The sequence below is a fragment of the Lutjanus erythropterus genome, chromosome 19, assembly GCF_056507025.1.
Source record: "Lutjanus erythropterus isolate fLutEry1 chromosome 19, fLutEry1.hap2, whole genome shotgun sequence".
Taxonomy (NCBI): Eukaryota; Metazoa; Chordata; class Actinopteri; order Lutjaniformes; family Lutjanidae; genus Lutjanus; species Lutjanus erythropterus.
Window position 1 is genome coordinate 3,397,667 of NC_139335.1, and position 12,575 is coordinate 3,410,241.

General features: G+C 40.1%; 1 protein-coding gene across 1 annotated transcript; it reads right to left on the minus strand.

The window, feature by feature from the left end:
- Nucleotides 1–5,077: 5,077 nt before the first annotated feature.
- On the minus strand, nt 5,078–12,072 carry amdhd2 (amidohydrolase domain containing 2). Its single transcript, XM_084745040.1, has 12 exons — nt 11,728–12,072; nt 10,781–10,913; nt 10,534–10,670; nt 9,907–10,046; nt 9,297–9,351; nt 8,973–9,185; nt 8,293–8,381; nt 7,978–8,122; nt 6,816–6,923; nt 6,473–6,541; nt 5,751–5,849; nt 5,078–5,613 (listed from the first exon to the last, which is right to left on the minus strand). Exons 2-12 carry the CDS (start codon nt 10,861–10,863, stop codon nt 5,534–5,536), a joined length of 1,218 nt encoding a protein of 405 aa, XP_084601166.1. The 5' UTR covers nt 10,864–10,913; nt 11,728–12,072; the 3' UTR covers nt 5,078–5,533.
- Nucleotides 12,073–12,575: the final 503 nt, after the last annotated feature.

A 12,575-nucleotide genomic window follows, 5' to 3' on the forward strand; every position in this document is an offset into this window, starting at 1 on the left:
AAGGGACCTGAAGGAGGAGAAAGAAAAAAAGTCAGGTTCTACCGGCAGTGAAAGTCACAGTCGGGGTTTCACTTGAGGCGATGTGACGGGTTCAGTCGCTGTTCACAGAGATGCACCACAGTGTGCATATGTCCTGCAACTCTGCACTGAAATCTTGGGTATAAGTACTTGTATAAAAGTAACAGCGACAGTTAAGCTGTGATTCACACCATGACGGTTAAATGTAGTCCATGGATCACATGCGTTCTGCACCTTCGGGGCAATCCATACAGGACGTGGGACAGCTGTGATCCATTGCACCCACCTCTACAAAAAGGTAACACGACAAAAAAGATGGAACGAGATGAAGAACTTATACAAGACTAAGACAAACAAAAAACAACGTAAAAGACGTAACAACACAAAATATAATATAAGATGTGACAAGACAAAAAATAAGCAAGATAAAAAAAAACACTAAAACGCTAAAAATTACATAAATGTAAGAACAGAAAAAAGTAAGTAGAAATGTCCTACAACTTTTTACTTTTATACTTCTATGCTTAACAGTTTTATTTTACACAAGTATCTGTACTTGTACTGTGTCTACAATTCCATGGCAAGCAGGCCAAAATAATCAGAAAGATCATGGGATGCAATCGAAAGCTCCTGATCAGCTACAAAATGGATCCTGAGTGAGATTGTTACCAAGGTCAACATTGAACTTTAAATCTCAAATCTGCTTTTTAGTTTTCGTTAAATAAAATCACCAAACCGTCACTTCCATCCTGCAGTAACACATCATAACACGTATCATCCATCATGACAACACATTCAAAACATCATATTAATTTCACCTAACAGTTTGTACAAACCTTCATCTTTATTAAAATATGTTGACCCTGCACAGACCTCAAACTGAAGACTTGTTTTATGTCGATCAGTCTAAAAATGCATGATATTTACACTTAACTAATATTGTCATCAGTGTCCTGCAAACAGACAGTGTTCAAAGCTCTGTTAGTGAGTGACATTGCTCAGGCTGCTCCTTTGGCTCACAGAGGGCGCATACAGATGTCATGTATTGCTTATTTTGGCATCTGGTTGCGTTCCCGGCTCACTCCACAGTTTTGTCCTTGAACAAGGACTTAAAATCTGTCTGATAACACCAGGAGCTCTGGCTTCACCTGAGTCTGAGACCGACACACTGATCAGAAGACACATGTTCTCTACTGAAAATCCACTACTTCTGTCCTTATAAATCAAACCTGACAGCATTTGTCTCCTTCTTTGTCTTTTATGTGTCTCTGAGTGATAAAACAACAATCAATTCATTAAAAAAAACAAAAAAACAAAAAAAAAACAAGAATATTAAAGATGAGTAAATACTCTTTGTGTGGTTTAATGCAAGAATGCATGCATGCAAGTAAATTCCTCTGTACCTCACTGCAGATGCATCCCTGCTGATACTGAAGTTCACATAGACTTTAGGTAACCTGGTGCACCTGCAGTACAGCTGCTGGCTGACAGAGAACCTGCAGAGCATCGTGAGGACACGAGGAGGGACAGCAGCCCTGCGACCGGCCGGACTCACCTGACTGCAGAGCGGAGACACGTCGTGCAAGAAGGGGACGGATGTTCCAGCCGAGCTGTCTGAGATCTCCATGCATCCTCTTTCCTTTAAGCCCTGAGATGCACCGTCACCACCGCTCTCTCTCCTCTCACCATCACTGTCAAGCCACAGGGAATAAATAACACTTCCTGTCAAAAATTTCAAAATAAAACATGGTTGCAATATTTTTGAGTAATACCACCTTCCATACTTTAAAATTAAAATGAAAAATCTACTTTATTAATGCCCCGAAAGCACACGACACTATTTAAAATAAAGCACTTTTAAAACTTAATATATTAAAGGGATAGTTCAGGCTTTTTGAAGTGTGGTTATCTGCTTTCTAGTTGATTACATTTTAAAAACAGTGAATGAGAGCTTCTAAAATGAATAACTTTGGTTAAAGGGATAGTTCAGGGTTTTTTAAAAATGTGGTTGTATGATGTAATTATCCATAGTCAGTGAATTAGCAGCAGCAGCAGAAGCAGCAGGTGTACCGGGATAGAAAGCAAAGCAATGCACTGCTGTTTACCTCACAGAATACGGGGGTTGCTGGTTTTTAAACACATGAAAATGGTGAAATTTCCACCCAGTGAAGCATTTTTTCACTGGGGGTCATGATGATGATTTAACAGCTGTGTGCACTGTGCATGGTAGTATATCATTCTTTATTTTAAATTATAATCCCTCTAATAATCCCCAATTTTACTGAACGTATCTATAATCTGGTTATGTCTTTTTTAAATCTGTAACTGTAATGAATACAGTAATCCTGTTTCATGTAATCAGTTACTCCCCAAGCCTGGTCCTCAAATATTATTGTTTTCATACCTATGGATGTGTCTCAAATAAAGTTGAACTGTAAATTTAAAAACACAATATCTGTTTATTCTGTCATTATATTTTTATATTATATTCTTTACATCCAGTCTCTGGCTCAGACATGCGTTTCGCTTTTATTTTGAAGGTGACTTCCCTCTAATGTCGGTCTTACCGTGTCCAGCTTGGCGCACGTCTCCTCCAGATCTCCGCCGCGGCGTGGACCGGGTTCGTCTTGTCTCCGGGGACATTTTCAGGACAGGACACCGGGCAGCAGCCGGGACCGACCGACCCGTTCTCCGGTCGAGATGAGCCTCTTCCTCCTCTTGGTCCGGTTGAGGATGATGAAGGTGTGAACGCAGAAACACGTCGGTTCAGATCCACGTCCTCCACGAAACTCCATTATAGATCCGCCTGTGAGACTGTCTGAGTTAAAGGCACCTTGTAAAACATTTATTATTAACCTTTTCAAACTAATTACTGCTGCTTTAATAAAACAAGAAGCAGTTTAGTTACAGAAAATTTTGAAAAGTTTAGAGTTTTTACTACATATATGGTTTTACAGATGTTTACTGTTATTTATTAATCACTTTGCCTGCACTGTAAAAATTAATGCTCAAATTAATTAACTAAAATGAGTCGTGAGAACTTAAAATTTGTTTCATGTTCTAGTAACTTTAAAATATTTGAATGCCAATATTTTTTTCTTTCTTTTGTGTTTACTTAACTCAAGTGGTGGAAAGTAAATATTTGTCCTCAAGTACAAGTAGTGTTACATTACTTAAATATTACTCAGTTACAAGTTAAAGTACTGTGTTTTAAAAAGTACAAGTAGAGAGTATCCTTCCTTTTGTCAGTTTGGTCATTGGGCTGTTAAGACAAAAGAAAAAAAAAAGGCAAAAACAATTTAATTACACTAATTTGAGGACTTGAAATTAGTAACTTCCATTACCGTTAAAATCAGAATTTTTAATCAATATGAAGTTTATTAAAGATGAATTCATGGGTTTTTATACTTAAAAATATTCAGTTCTGTTAACTTATTGCAGTGAAAAATAAAGTAAATAACAATTCTGAGTTGCATCTACTGTAAAATAGTTGAGTTGGCTTAATCAACTTTAATCAAAAAGTACAGGTAACTAACTCCAGTATACGTCTGTCCATCCTGGGAGCGGGACGCCTCTTCTGTGAGGTTTCTTACAATTTTTTTCCTATTAAAAGGTTTTTAGACGAGGCCTTCCTTAGTTTTTAGAGGGACAGGGGGTGTCGCACACTGTGCAGATTTTTAAAGCCCCCTGAGGCAAAGCTATATATACATATATAAAATTTGATTGATTGATTGATTGATTGAAAAGATGTGCTAAAGCCTCTGAAAGACAGTAATGTTGGCCGAGGACAAGGACGTCCCTGTGAAGTTTACTTCAGCTGTGAGAGGCTGTCCGGTGGCCCCTCCGGTGCACGTGTCTGTGTGCTGTTTCCATCTACGTTTTAAAGGAGAAATCTGCAATATATTTACTGTAATAAATAATAAATGTGTCATCAGAGATGGAGGAAACACGTTGAAGTTGAAATACTCGCTTCTCTTCCTCCTCTGAAATTTAATTTCCAAGCCAGAATAACAGTTTTTGTTTGTCTGCTTCACGTTAATAAGACTCCAAATTAATGTTGAATGTTCACCAAGTGAGTCAGTGTTTGTTTGAACTGTAAGAATCTTGTAGAAGGAGTAGATGGCGGGCAGTCTGTCTGTAATTTCAGCCCACAGAGACATTTGATATTTTAGACATATTATCTCAGTTTTTACAGTCTGATCAGCTAAAAGGGACTTTATAAACCTGGTAGATCACTTGTTGACATCAGTCAGCTCATAAAACAAAGGAAGAAGTGAAATTAGAGAAAATGTAAGTTCATCAAATATGCTGATGTGATCTTGTATCACAAATTTTAATCTCAGGTTCACTGTGAATGAATGCTTGTTTTCATCCATTACACTTGTGTGATCGTAAAGTGTTGATTCATTGAGATAAACAGTAGGTGGCGCCAATTCTCCACTCAGAAAACCACTTCACCGTTTCAGAAGAGGAGCGCCTGTCAAAACCATTCAGATTTCTATAAAGTGAACAAAATAACAGCTCCCAGAACATCTGGACGGCCCCCTGGTGGCTGGCTGCAGTATCAGTCATAAACTCCGCCCCTTCCATGTTAGCAGATGGGATGTGGACCAAACTAAAACATCAATGCACACGTCAAATAAATGTCCCTCAAAGATGGTTTCTGTCATTTTAGGCAGTTTTTTTTATCCCGCTGTTTGTTCAAGTGTTCGCTTTTCTCATGTTTTTTTTTAAATTAGTGATTTAATGATATAAAAAAGTGGGTTTCATGCCTCGATCACTACTGCAGACTCACAAATATATTCAGTTTACTGTCAGAGAGGAGCAAAGAAACCAGAAAAAATCAGAGAATTTGTTTTACCTATTTTCTTAAAAAACATAGTCAAACTGATTAATCAATAATTAAAGTAATTAATAGTCGATTAATCATTAGAGCTCGAGTTCAGACCTTTGAAGTTCCATGAGGTTCTTGCAGGCCATCAATAGAACCAGATAAAGGCAAAACAATGAAACAAAACAAAATGAGCTGCAGTTTCACGTGAGGAGAGGAGACCAAAAGTTTAACTGTCGTTTGGACTTTATAAAGAGTCAACTGGAAAAACTCACAAAAATTCAGATGCTTCAGTTATGAATTATTTCCCAAGAGGAGCTGATCTGACAACATGCAGACGTCAGTCAGCTGTCTACCAACCAATCAGTGTCAAGTACAGAGAGATGTAGTTCAGGTAGGTGATGACAAAAGCACCTGAAAACAGAAGAAAAACATGAACCTTGGAAGTGTTTGATAAATGGTTATGGAAAAATGGACAAAGAGTTTTGATTTATCGTCAAAACTAGAAGAAAAGTCATTAAATCGTCCTCTGCGGACTGTGAATTTCTGCTGTAGGTTTGGACTGAAGATAAAGTTCACTGTGTTCTGAGGATTTAAACCAGTCAACAGGTTTGTGTTTCTGTGGTAAACAGCGTCTCCTGAAGGCACCGAGGGTCCCAGCTGTCGGCCGGGTTTCTTCTTCTTCTATGGTCCCTTTCTCCAAACCTCCTCTCCAGAAATATAGGTGGTTTTGATGTTGAGGGCGTCATCGAGCAAAATGAGGTCTGAAAAACAGTTGTATGTATTGTGTGGAGTCAATAAACAAAATTAATATTTGACAGTAACTAAATTTATATGCTGCAGAGATGGGAGGTACAAATACTAAGTAGATGATGATGATGATAATGCCGTGAATCCTGACCTGCGTCTGATCCGTAGTCCAGGTTTCCTTTTTTTCTGAGACCCAGAAGTTGAGCTGGATGGAGCGAGGCAGCTTCCAGAGCTTCTTCCACACTGCAGCCTGTTCAAACACGCGCGAAAAAGGAAACTCAGAGAAAACATCACAGCCTTGCTGTGGAAGACTGAGCTGAAAACCTGACGTTCTCAACAAAATCCGTCACCGTAACTCCTGGTATCTGCAGGAAGTCTGGGATTTTTAACGTGTGTGTTTATGTGTCTGTGTGTGTGAATATTAAAGATTACTGGAAGACAGATGCCTTCCCCAAACACAGTTTAATTCTGTGATTAATTATCCACAGTTCTGTTACATGGAGAGAAATCTCTGGGAATCCTGGGAGAAAAATTCCAGTAAAAACTCGACTTGATGCAGGTGACCTTTGTCATGATAGAAACAATAACAATCACGTTGTGAAACGGTCGCAGTTTAGTTCGGTTTAGATACTAAAAACGCTCGGTGAGTGTTAGGAAAAGATTGTGGTTTGGGTTAAAATAAATACACCAGTTACATCAGTTAAGTTTCAGACTTCAGAGGGACTTTTGCTCTGGTGGGATATTTTTAAGACTTGACCAAATTTTTGTCTGAATTTTTAAACTAGACTCTTATTCTGGTTGCATTGACACTTTCTATATTATAATTTATATATTATAAAATGTTAACCAAGAAACCAAATCACACAAACTCACCTGACGCCTGTTTAAAGTGACGCACACACATGTCCATTGTGGCTATGCTGCCGCAGAGGGTGTTAGTGCCTGAAAGACAGACAGAGCAGCAGCATTACAGCAGAGATTAAAACTTTATCAATTAATTCTCAATCAGACTGATCAGGGGGAATATAGATTAAGAAAGCCAAACATCTCGCTATAGACACCTGCAGATATATTTTTGTTACTTCTGTAAATCCATCACAATCAGTTTCATTGCTAATCAATAATGTGCCAAAGTCCCCCTCCAGTCAAGTTTAAAAACATGTTTTCACTGCAGGGGGTCTTTAATATATTTTAAAAACTGAGAAGAAATGGAGACCTGCCACGTAAGCATGGAGACCCTGGATCTCGATGACCTGCTGGCCCAGAGTGTGACGACCGGGAGGAAGACCCATCGCCGTGATCGCATCCGTCACCAACACCAAACCTGAGAGTACAAACAAATACGATGACAGTATTCAGATGTTTAAGCAGAAAAACATTAATACCACACTGTAAAAGTACTCGATACTGAATGATAAGAGCCAGACACACAGAAAATGTCTGATGTGTGTGTTTTGAAGTACACATATTATTTTAAATGGTCAAACGTGCAGCATTAACAGCCCTGATGCCGCTTCTCCGACCTTGTTTCAGTTTTGGAGTGTGAATCAAAGCTCTTCGTTTCTACGGCTGCAAGACGAAAACGTAAACAGACAAGAAGTAGAAGACGTAACAAGACATAAGTGATCTAACAAAATGTACTTTTTCACTTTTACTGCAGTAAAGAATTTCAATCAGTATTTTTACTTTTTCCAGAGTATTATTTTTTTTTACACAAGTATCTGTACTGCGGTAAATAATGTGTGTTCTTTGGTAATGACTAGCTTAGTATTGATGTTCACCATCAAAAGTGAATATCTGTATGAAATGACAACACATTTTTTGTGCTGAAAAATGCAAAGAATCAAAATAAGCCTTTATTACAGACGGACTCTGCAGATGTTTAGTCTGTTTTACATTCGAGTTTTACATTCTGCTGCTTCATGTATGCTGTAATACAGCTGGGAGAGAAACTGAAGGCGTGTTCGGGGAGCTGAGAGACGGTGACAGACATCCCGTTCTATTTTTACGGCCTCCTTTAACACTCTGAGAAAAAAAATACAAAAGCCTGAACAAAGAGAAGTACCAGCTGCTACGCTCACTGGTAACGACTTACTGGGTGTACTGGTCTGTAAAAAGTGCTCGTCTTCAGCTGGGAACACCAACTGTACACACAGTAGAACCAACAATGTAATCACTTCAGCTAATTATGTGTGATCAGCCGCAGTCTATTACAGACTGCTAAGGAGCTACGAGGGCATCTGCTACTTTGTGCCTCCATTCCGAGTCAGTTTCCTCAAATCGATTCATATTGTGGACGATCACAGATCAAATAAAAATACATTTTGCAGTAGAGGACTTTGATTTCACTAATCATTTTGAAGCTAACCTTCACTGACCTGAAGGATGAGCTCTGTGGGCGATTCGTAAGGCTGCGGGGTTGGTGTGGATCCCGTCAGCGATCATGCCGTAGTAGACCGTCCGTCCCGCAGGAACCTGATCGCTGGTCAGCAGACCCACTATACCAGGGTCCCGATGGTGGAACTGGATCACAGCACAGGAGAGGACAAAAGAAGATGCTGTGAGCAACGAATAAAGACACAACCAGAGCGACAAGGAATCAAAAACAGCCTGCACTTTACTGTGGTGAGGCCTTTAAAACCGGGAAAAGACAACAGTTAACAACGATCCCAGAGTCTGATCAGGGGACTCACAGGCAGCATGGCGTTGAAGAGGTGAGTGATGAAGGAGGCTCCGTTCTGAACAGCCTCCTCAGCCTGCGACAGGTTGGCCACAGAGTGACCTGCACGAGGGAAACGGTGACAAGCACAAGGATCCCGTTAACAGAGTCGGGGTTTTATGGTTTTCTTAAATTTAAAGACAGAACAGTAACACATCAGTTTGTAGCAGCAGTTTGCAGTTTAGATTTGATTAATTTTTCATTTTATTCACTTTAAACTGTGTGTTTTGTTTCCAGCTGGCAGGTAATTATGCATCACTTTTGTTCATGTGTGTTCAAAACTCAATAGGGCACCCTGGTGTCTTAGTTGGTAGAGCGTGTGGCCCATGTACAGACGTTATCAGTCCTCAGCAGCAGCCATGGGTTTGATTCCAGCATGCGGCCCTTTGCTGCTGGTCTTTCTCGTGTGCTGTGTTTCTCATCAGAAAAGGCTGTCTGACAGCAAAGTAAAGTGGTGAGAATATTCTAAATATAGTGTATAATTAAACTTATATTTATATCTAGTTATGGATATGTACCTCATACAACCACACCTTAAAACATCCAAACGATCCCTTTAAGATCCAAAACGATCCTTCAAAAGGCCACATGAGTCTCATCAGGCCTGTCAGGTTCTTGTATCACAGTAGACGCGAGTGAATGAATGACGCTCACCTAAAGACACAGTGATGCCTCTCTGGGAGAGCTCCCTCACCACTGATTGGCTGCTGGCCAGCTCAGGAGCCAGTGTCACCATGGTTACGTTGTCCAGGCTGCCATAGGCCTCCGTCAGGTCCTCAATGCCTCCGGACCGGAAGGTCCGGAGAAACTGTTCTGGGTGAGCGCCTTTCTTCTCCACACTGATGAACGGACCCTCCAGATGTAAACCTGCAGACACAAAAATCAAACTTTAAAAAAATAATCAAATATTTTAAATGTGGTATTTTATTCTATTCGCCATGGTTGACAAGCGCCTCTGCTGCAGAAGTAACATCTTACCAAGAACTCCAGCTCCATGCGCTCCTCCGTTGTGAACTTTGATCTGAGGCAGAACCTGAAACACACATTTTAATGATGGTGGGCAGCTTCATCTCACAAATATTAAAGTCAGACAAAACTAACAAAATCCATTTGAACAAGTCAATTTAGTCCTGAAAACTCTCAAAATCCTACATGGATGCCTGTCAGTGACACTTACCTACCTGCTAATCAATCAACCAAGAAAATAATCAACAATTGGGTTTTTTTCTTGTTTTTAGAGCGTTTTTCATCTCATTAGATCTTTTTTTTTTGCTGTTTATCATTGTGTTACATCTTTTTCATCTTGTTATGTCATTTTTTCCTCTTTTCCAGAACCTGTTTTCCACCACACTCACTTCAACTATCAAGACTGCGACAGGATTAATTAATGGATTATTGGAGAAAATAATCAAAACATAAATTGACAATGAAAATGCTTAGTTGCAGCCTAGTATTGATACTGTGAAAACGAGTACTGAAAGAATTTCAAATGTTCAGTATCGATATACAGATATTTTTGACAACACTAGTCTGAATGTCCTGAGATGCAGCTGTACGGTCTGATTCTCAGCCCGTGTGTTCGAGGTACCTTGTGGTAGACGGCAGGAGGAGAGGTGACCAGCGTGGGACAGAAGGACGTCACGCCGTGCTCCAAGATCTTTTTGGCTACAAAAGAAATTCCGCTGCTGACGTCCTCGGAGGCCTGAGAGAAGTCGATGCCATATCCTCCTGGAGGGAGAGGACAGAGCGGTGAGGACATGTTCGCTAAGACAGACCATCGCTGTCCACCGACCAACTACGAGACCACCGAGAGACGCCCTGGTGAACGCAGCGAACAGCCTGTGTGTCAGTTTCAAAATCAAGCTACTGATCAGCTGTTCGGAGCAGGAAGATAATCAGTTTCAGACTGAGGCAGCAGCAGAGCAGCAACTCCTGTGTTCTGTGAGGTAAAATTACTGATTTTGCCTGTGGAGTTTGGTTGGCTTGAAGAGAGTGATACTTGGCTTCTATAACAGCGGTTTCCTGTCAGAAAAGGCTGTGCTGATGTCAAAGTAAAGTGGTGAAAATACTCTAAATACTGCAGACACACAGAGTGATATTCTCCTTTTAAATTTGATGTGTCTGACTGTAATTTACTGCTGAAACTTCAATTTGAAATAAAACTTGACATGATCGTGTGTGTGTGTGTGTGTGTGTGTGTGCTCGTGTGTGATACCATTGATCTGAACATCAATAAAGCCTGGGGCGATGATGCTGCCTTCACAGTCCACACGCTTGTCGGCGTAACCCTGCTCATCAAAGAACAGCTTCTCTGGATCTAAAATCCTCCCGTCACGCACCCACAGGTCCTCTCTGCACACACACACACACACACACACACACACACACACACAGTAACTATCTGCTATGTTTTAACTTGAGGTGTGTGTGTGTGTGTGTGTGTGTGTGTGTGTGTGTTGTACCTCTGCAGCTGGTGGTCTCTCAGTATTCTGCAGTTGATGAACTGAGTGATGGGAGCATCAGACACTGATTTGTTGGACGGCATGTTCCCCTCAGCAGACGAGCGGAGACGAACTCAGTCCACTCTTCAGACGACTGGAAAACACAGCAGAGTAAATCAAACGCTCCTTTTTGTTACAGAAACTGCAACCTCACTTCTAAGCACTGGAGAGATTTGAAGGTAGAGCCAGCAGGATTTGTCTGAACTGTTCCTAAACGCATCAGGACATCAAATACCAACATTTGGTATACAGATGGTATACAGATGAAATAATCCAGTTACATGTAATCTGTTACTCCTCAAACCTGCTGAAATTTTTAAACAATACACAGCCATACCTGCAATTAAGAAATCAGAAGGACAAGGAGATTTTTATTTACATGATTTTTACTTTTAGCAGTATATTTTGTGTTTATGGCGGTGGAAATACTTCTGTCCACAGAGGCCTCCAAAATAAACAAAATATGAAAGTTCCTTGTAGTGGCTTTAAGTAAAGGATCTTCTTCCTCTACAGGGACAAATGTAGTAAAATGCAATAAAATCAGGTAAATCATGTTTGGTTTAGTTTCCTTTTAATGCACAACTGTCACTGGACGTGCAGCCACAGATGCGGCAGTATTAAATGATATCTGATATCTTATCACTGTAGGTGCAGCAGCTGACTTTGACCTCTGAGCTTCTTTATGCTCTCATGGCGCTTTTGGCTGATGTTGCAATAAATAAAATAAAACTCTTAATGCATCTTGCCGTCGTCTTTCAAATTATGTTCACGTATAATATCACCTGCTGTGTTTGGGAAACTGCTGCTTCTGACTCTGGTCTGTGCTCCGCGTTGAAATGCACAATACTAAACTCCACTTAGAAAAGAATCAATTTAAGACCTACTTAGCTCAAACCTGATTTACTCACCGTGAGAGAGAAAGAGGTGACACGTCGGAGAATTTGCAGAATCCGGTTGTCAACTCGGCATATACTACATACACAATACAACTCTGATTCCGGGCGGATTCAAACTTGTCCAGCCGTCAGCACGTCGCTCTTCTTCGACAGAAATACTGGAGCACGGCTGCAGAAAACTACCGTATTTTGAACCGAGTTCGGCGGCCGTACATTCCGTTTTTCACGTCTGCTGTTTTAAACAATGAACATTTTAAAATAACGAAACCAGTACTTTACAGCGTCAGTGTACTTATCTGGTGTTTCTACTGTCCACAGTTCAGCTGAGTCTGTCGAATAGAAACAGGGGAAACGGATGTCATGTGACGAAGCGGAGCTGCAGGTCAGCTGATCAAAACTTAAAAAAAAAAAAAAAGAGCAGTTTATTGTATGACCAGTGTTTTAAGAATATTCATGTTCCTTACTCAGTAAAAATAATAATAATTGGACAGTGCACACAGTTGCCAATGCATTATTCTGGCCTCTAGTGAAAAAATATAACAAAACGAAAACAATTTTAAAATCTGTACTATCTGTGTATCTGTACTTCTGCTGGAGAACAGCGAGTGTGTACTTTTGCACATGCTGACTGCAGGTCCTATAATTACAGTGGTCCAATGAAATAATGACCATGCATCATACAGAGGTCTTCTGAGGATTTATTTTCTCTGTTTTGTCAGCAGACACCATGAAAAGGACAAAAAATTTAAAAACAAATTTAAAAAGACAAAGTTGTCCACATAAAAGCACTTCTGCAAATACTTTGTACAGATGCGAAACAAATGAAAGTACAAAATATATTTTACACAAAATATATTTTA

What these genes read in the sequence shown, in the direction of transcription:
- amdhd2 (XM_084745040.1), bottom strand. Translation starts at nt 10,863, where the DNA reads ATGCCGTCCAACAAATCAGTGTCTGATGCTCCCATCACTCAGTTCATC. An exon ending in CTCCTGCCGTCTACCACAAG is followed by an intron (nt 9,352 to 9,906) that starts GTACCTCGAACA and finishes TGTGTGTTTCAG; the next exon opens with GTTCTGCCTCAGATCAAAGT. An exon ending in TCTTCAACGCCATGCTGCCT is followed by an intron (nt 8,123 to 8,292) that starts GTGAGTCCCCTG and finishes GCTGTGATCCAG; the next exon opens with TTCCACCATCGGGACCCTGG.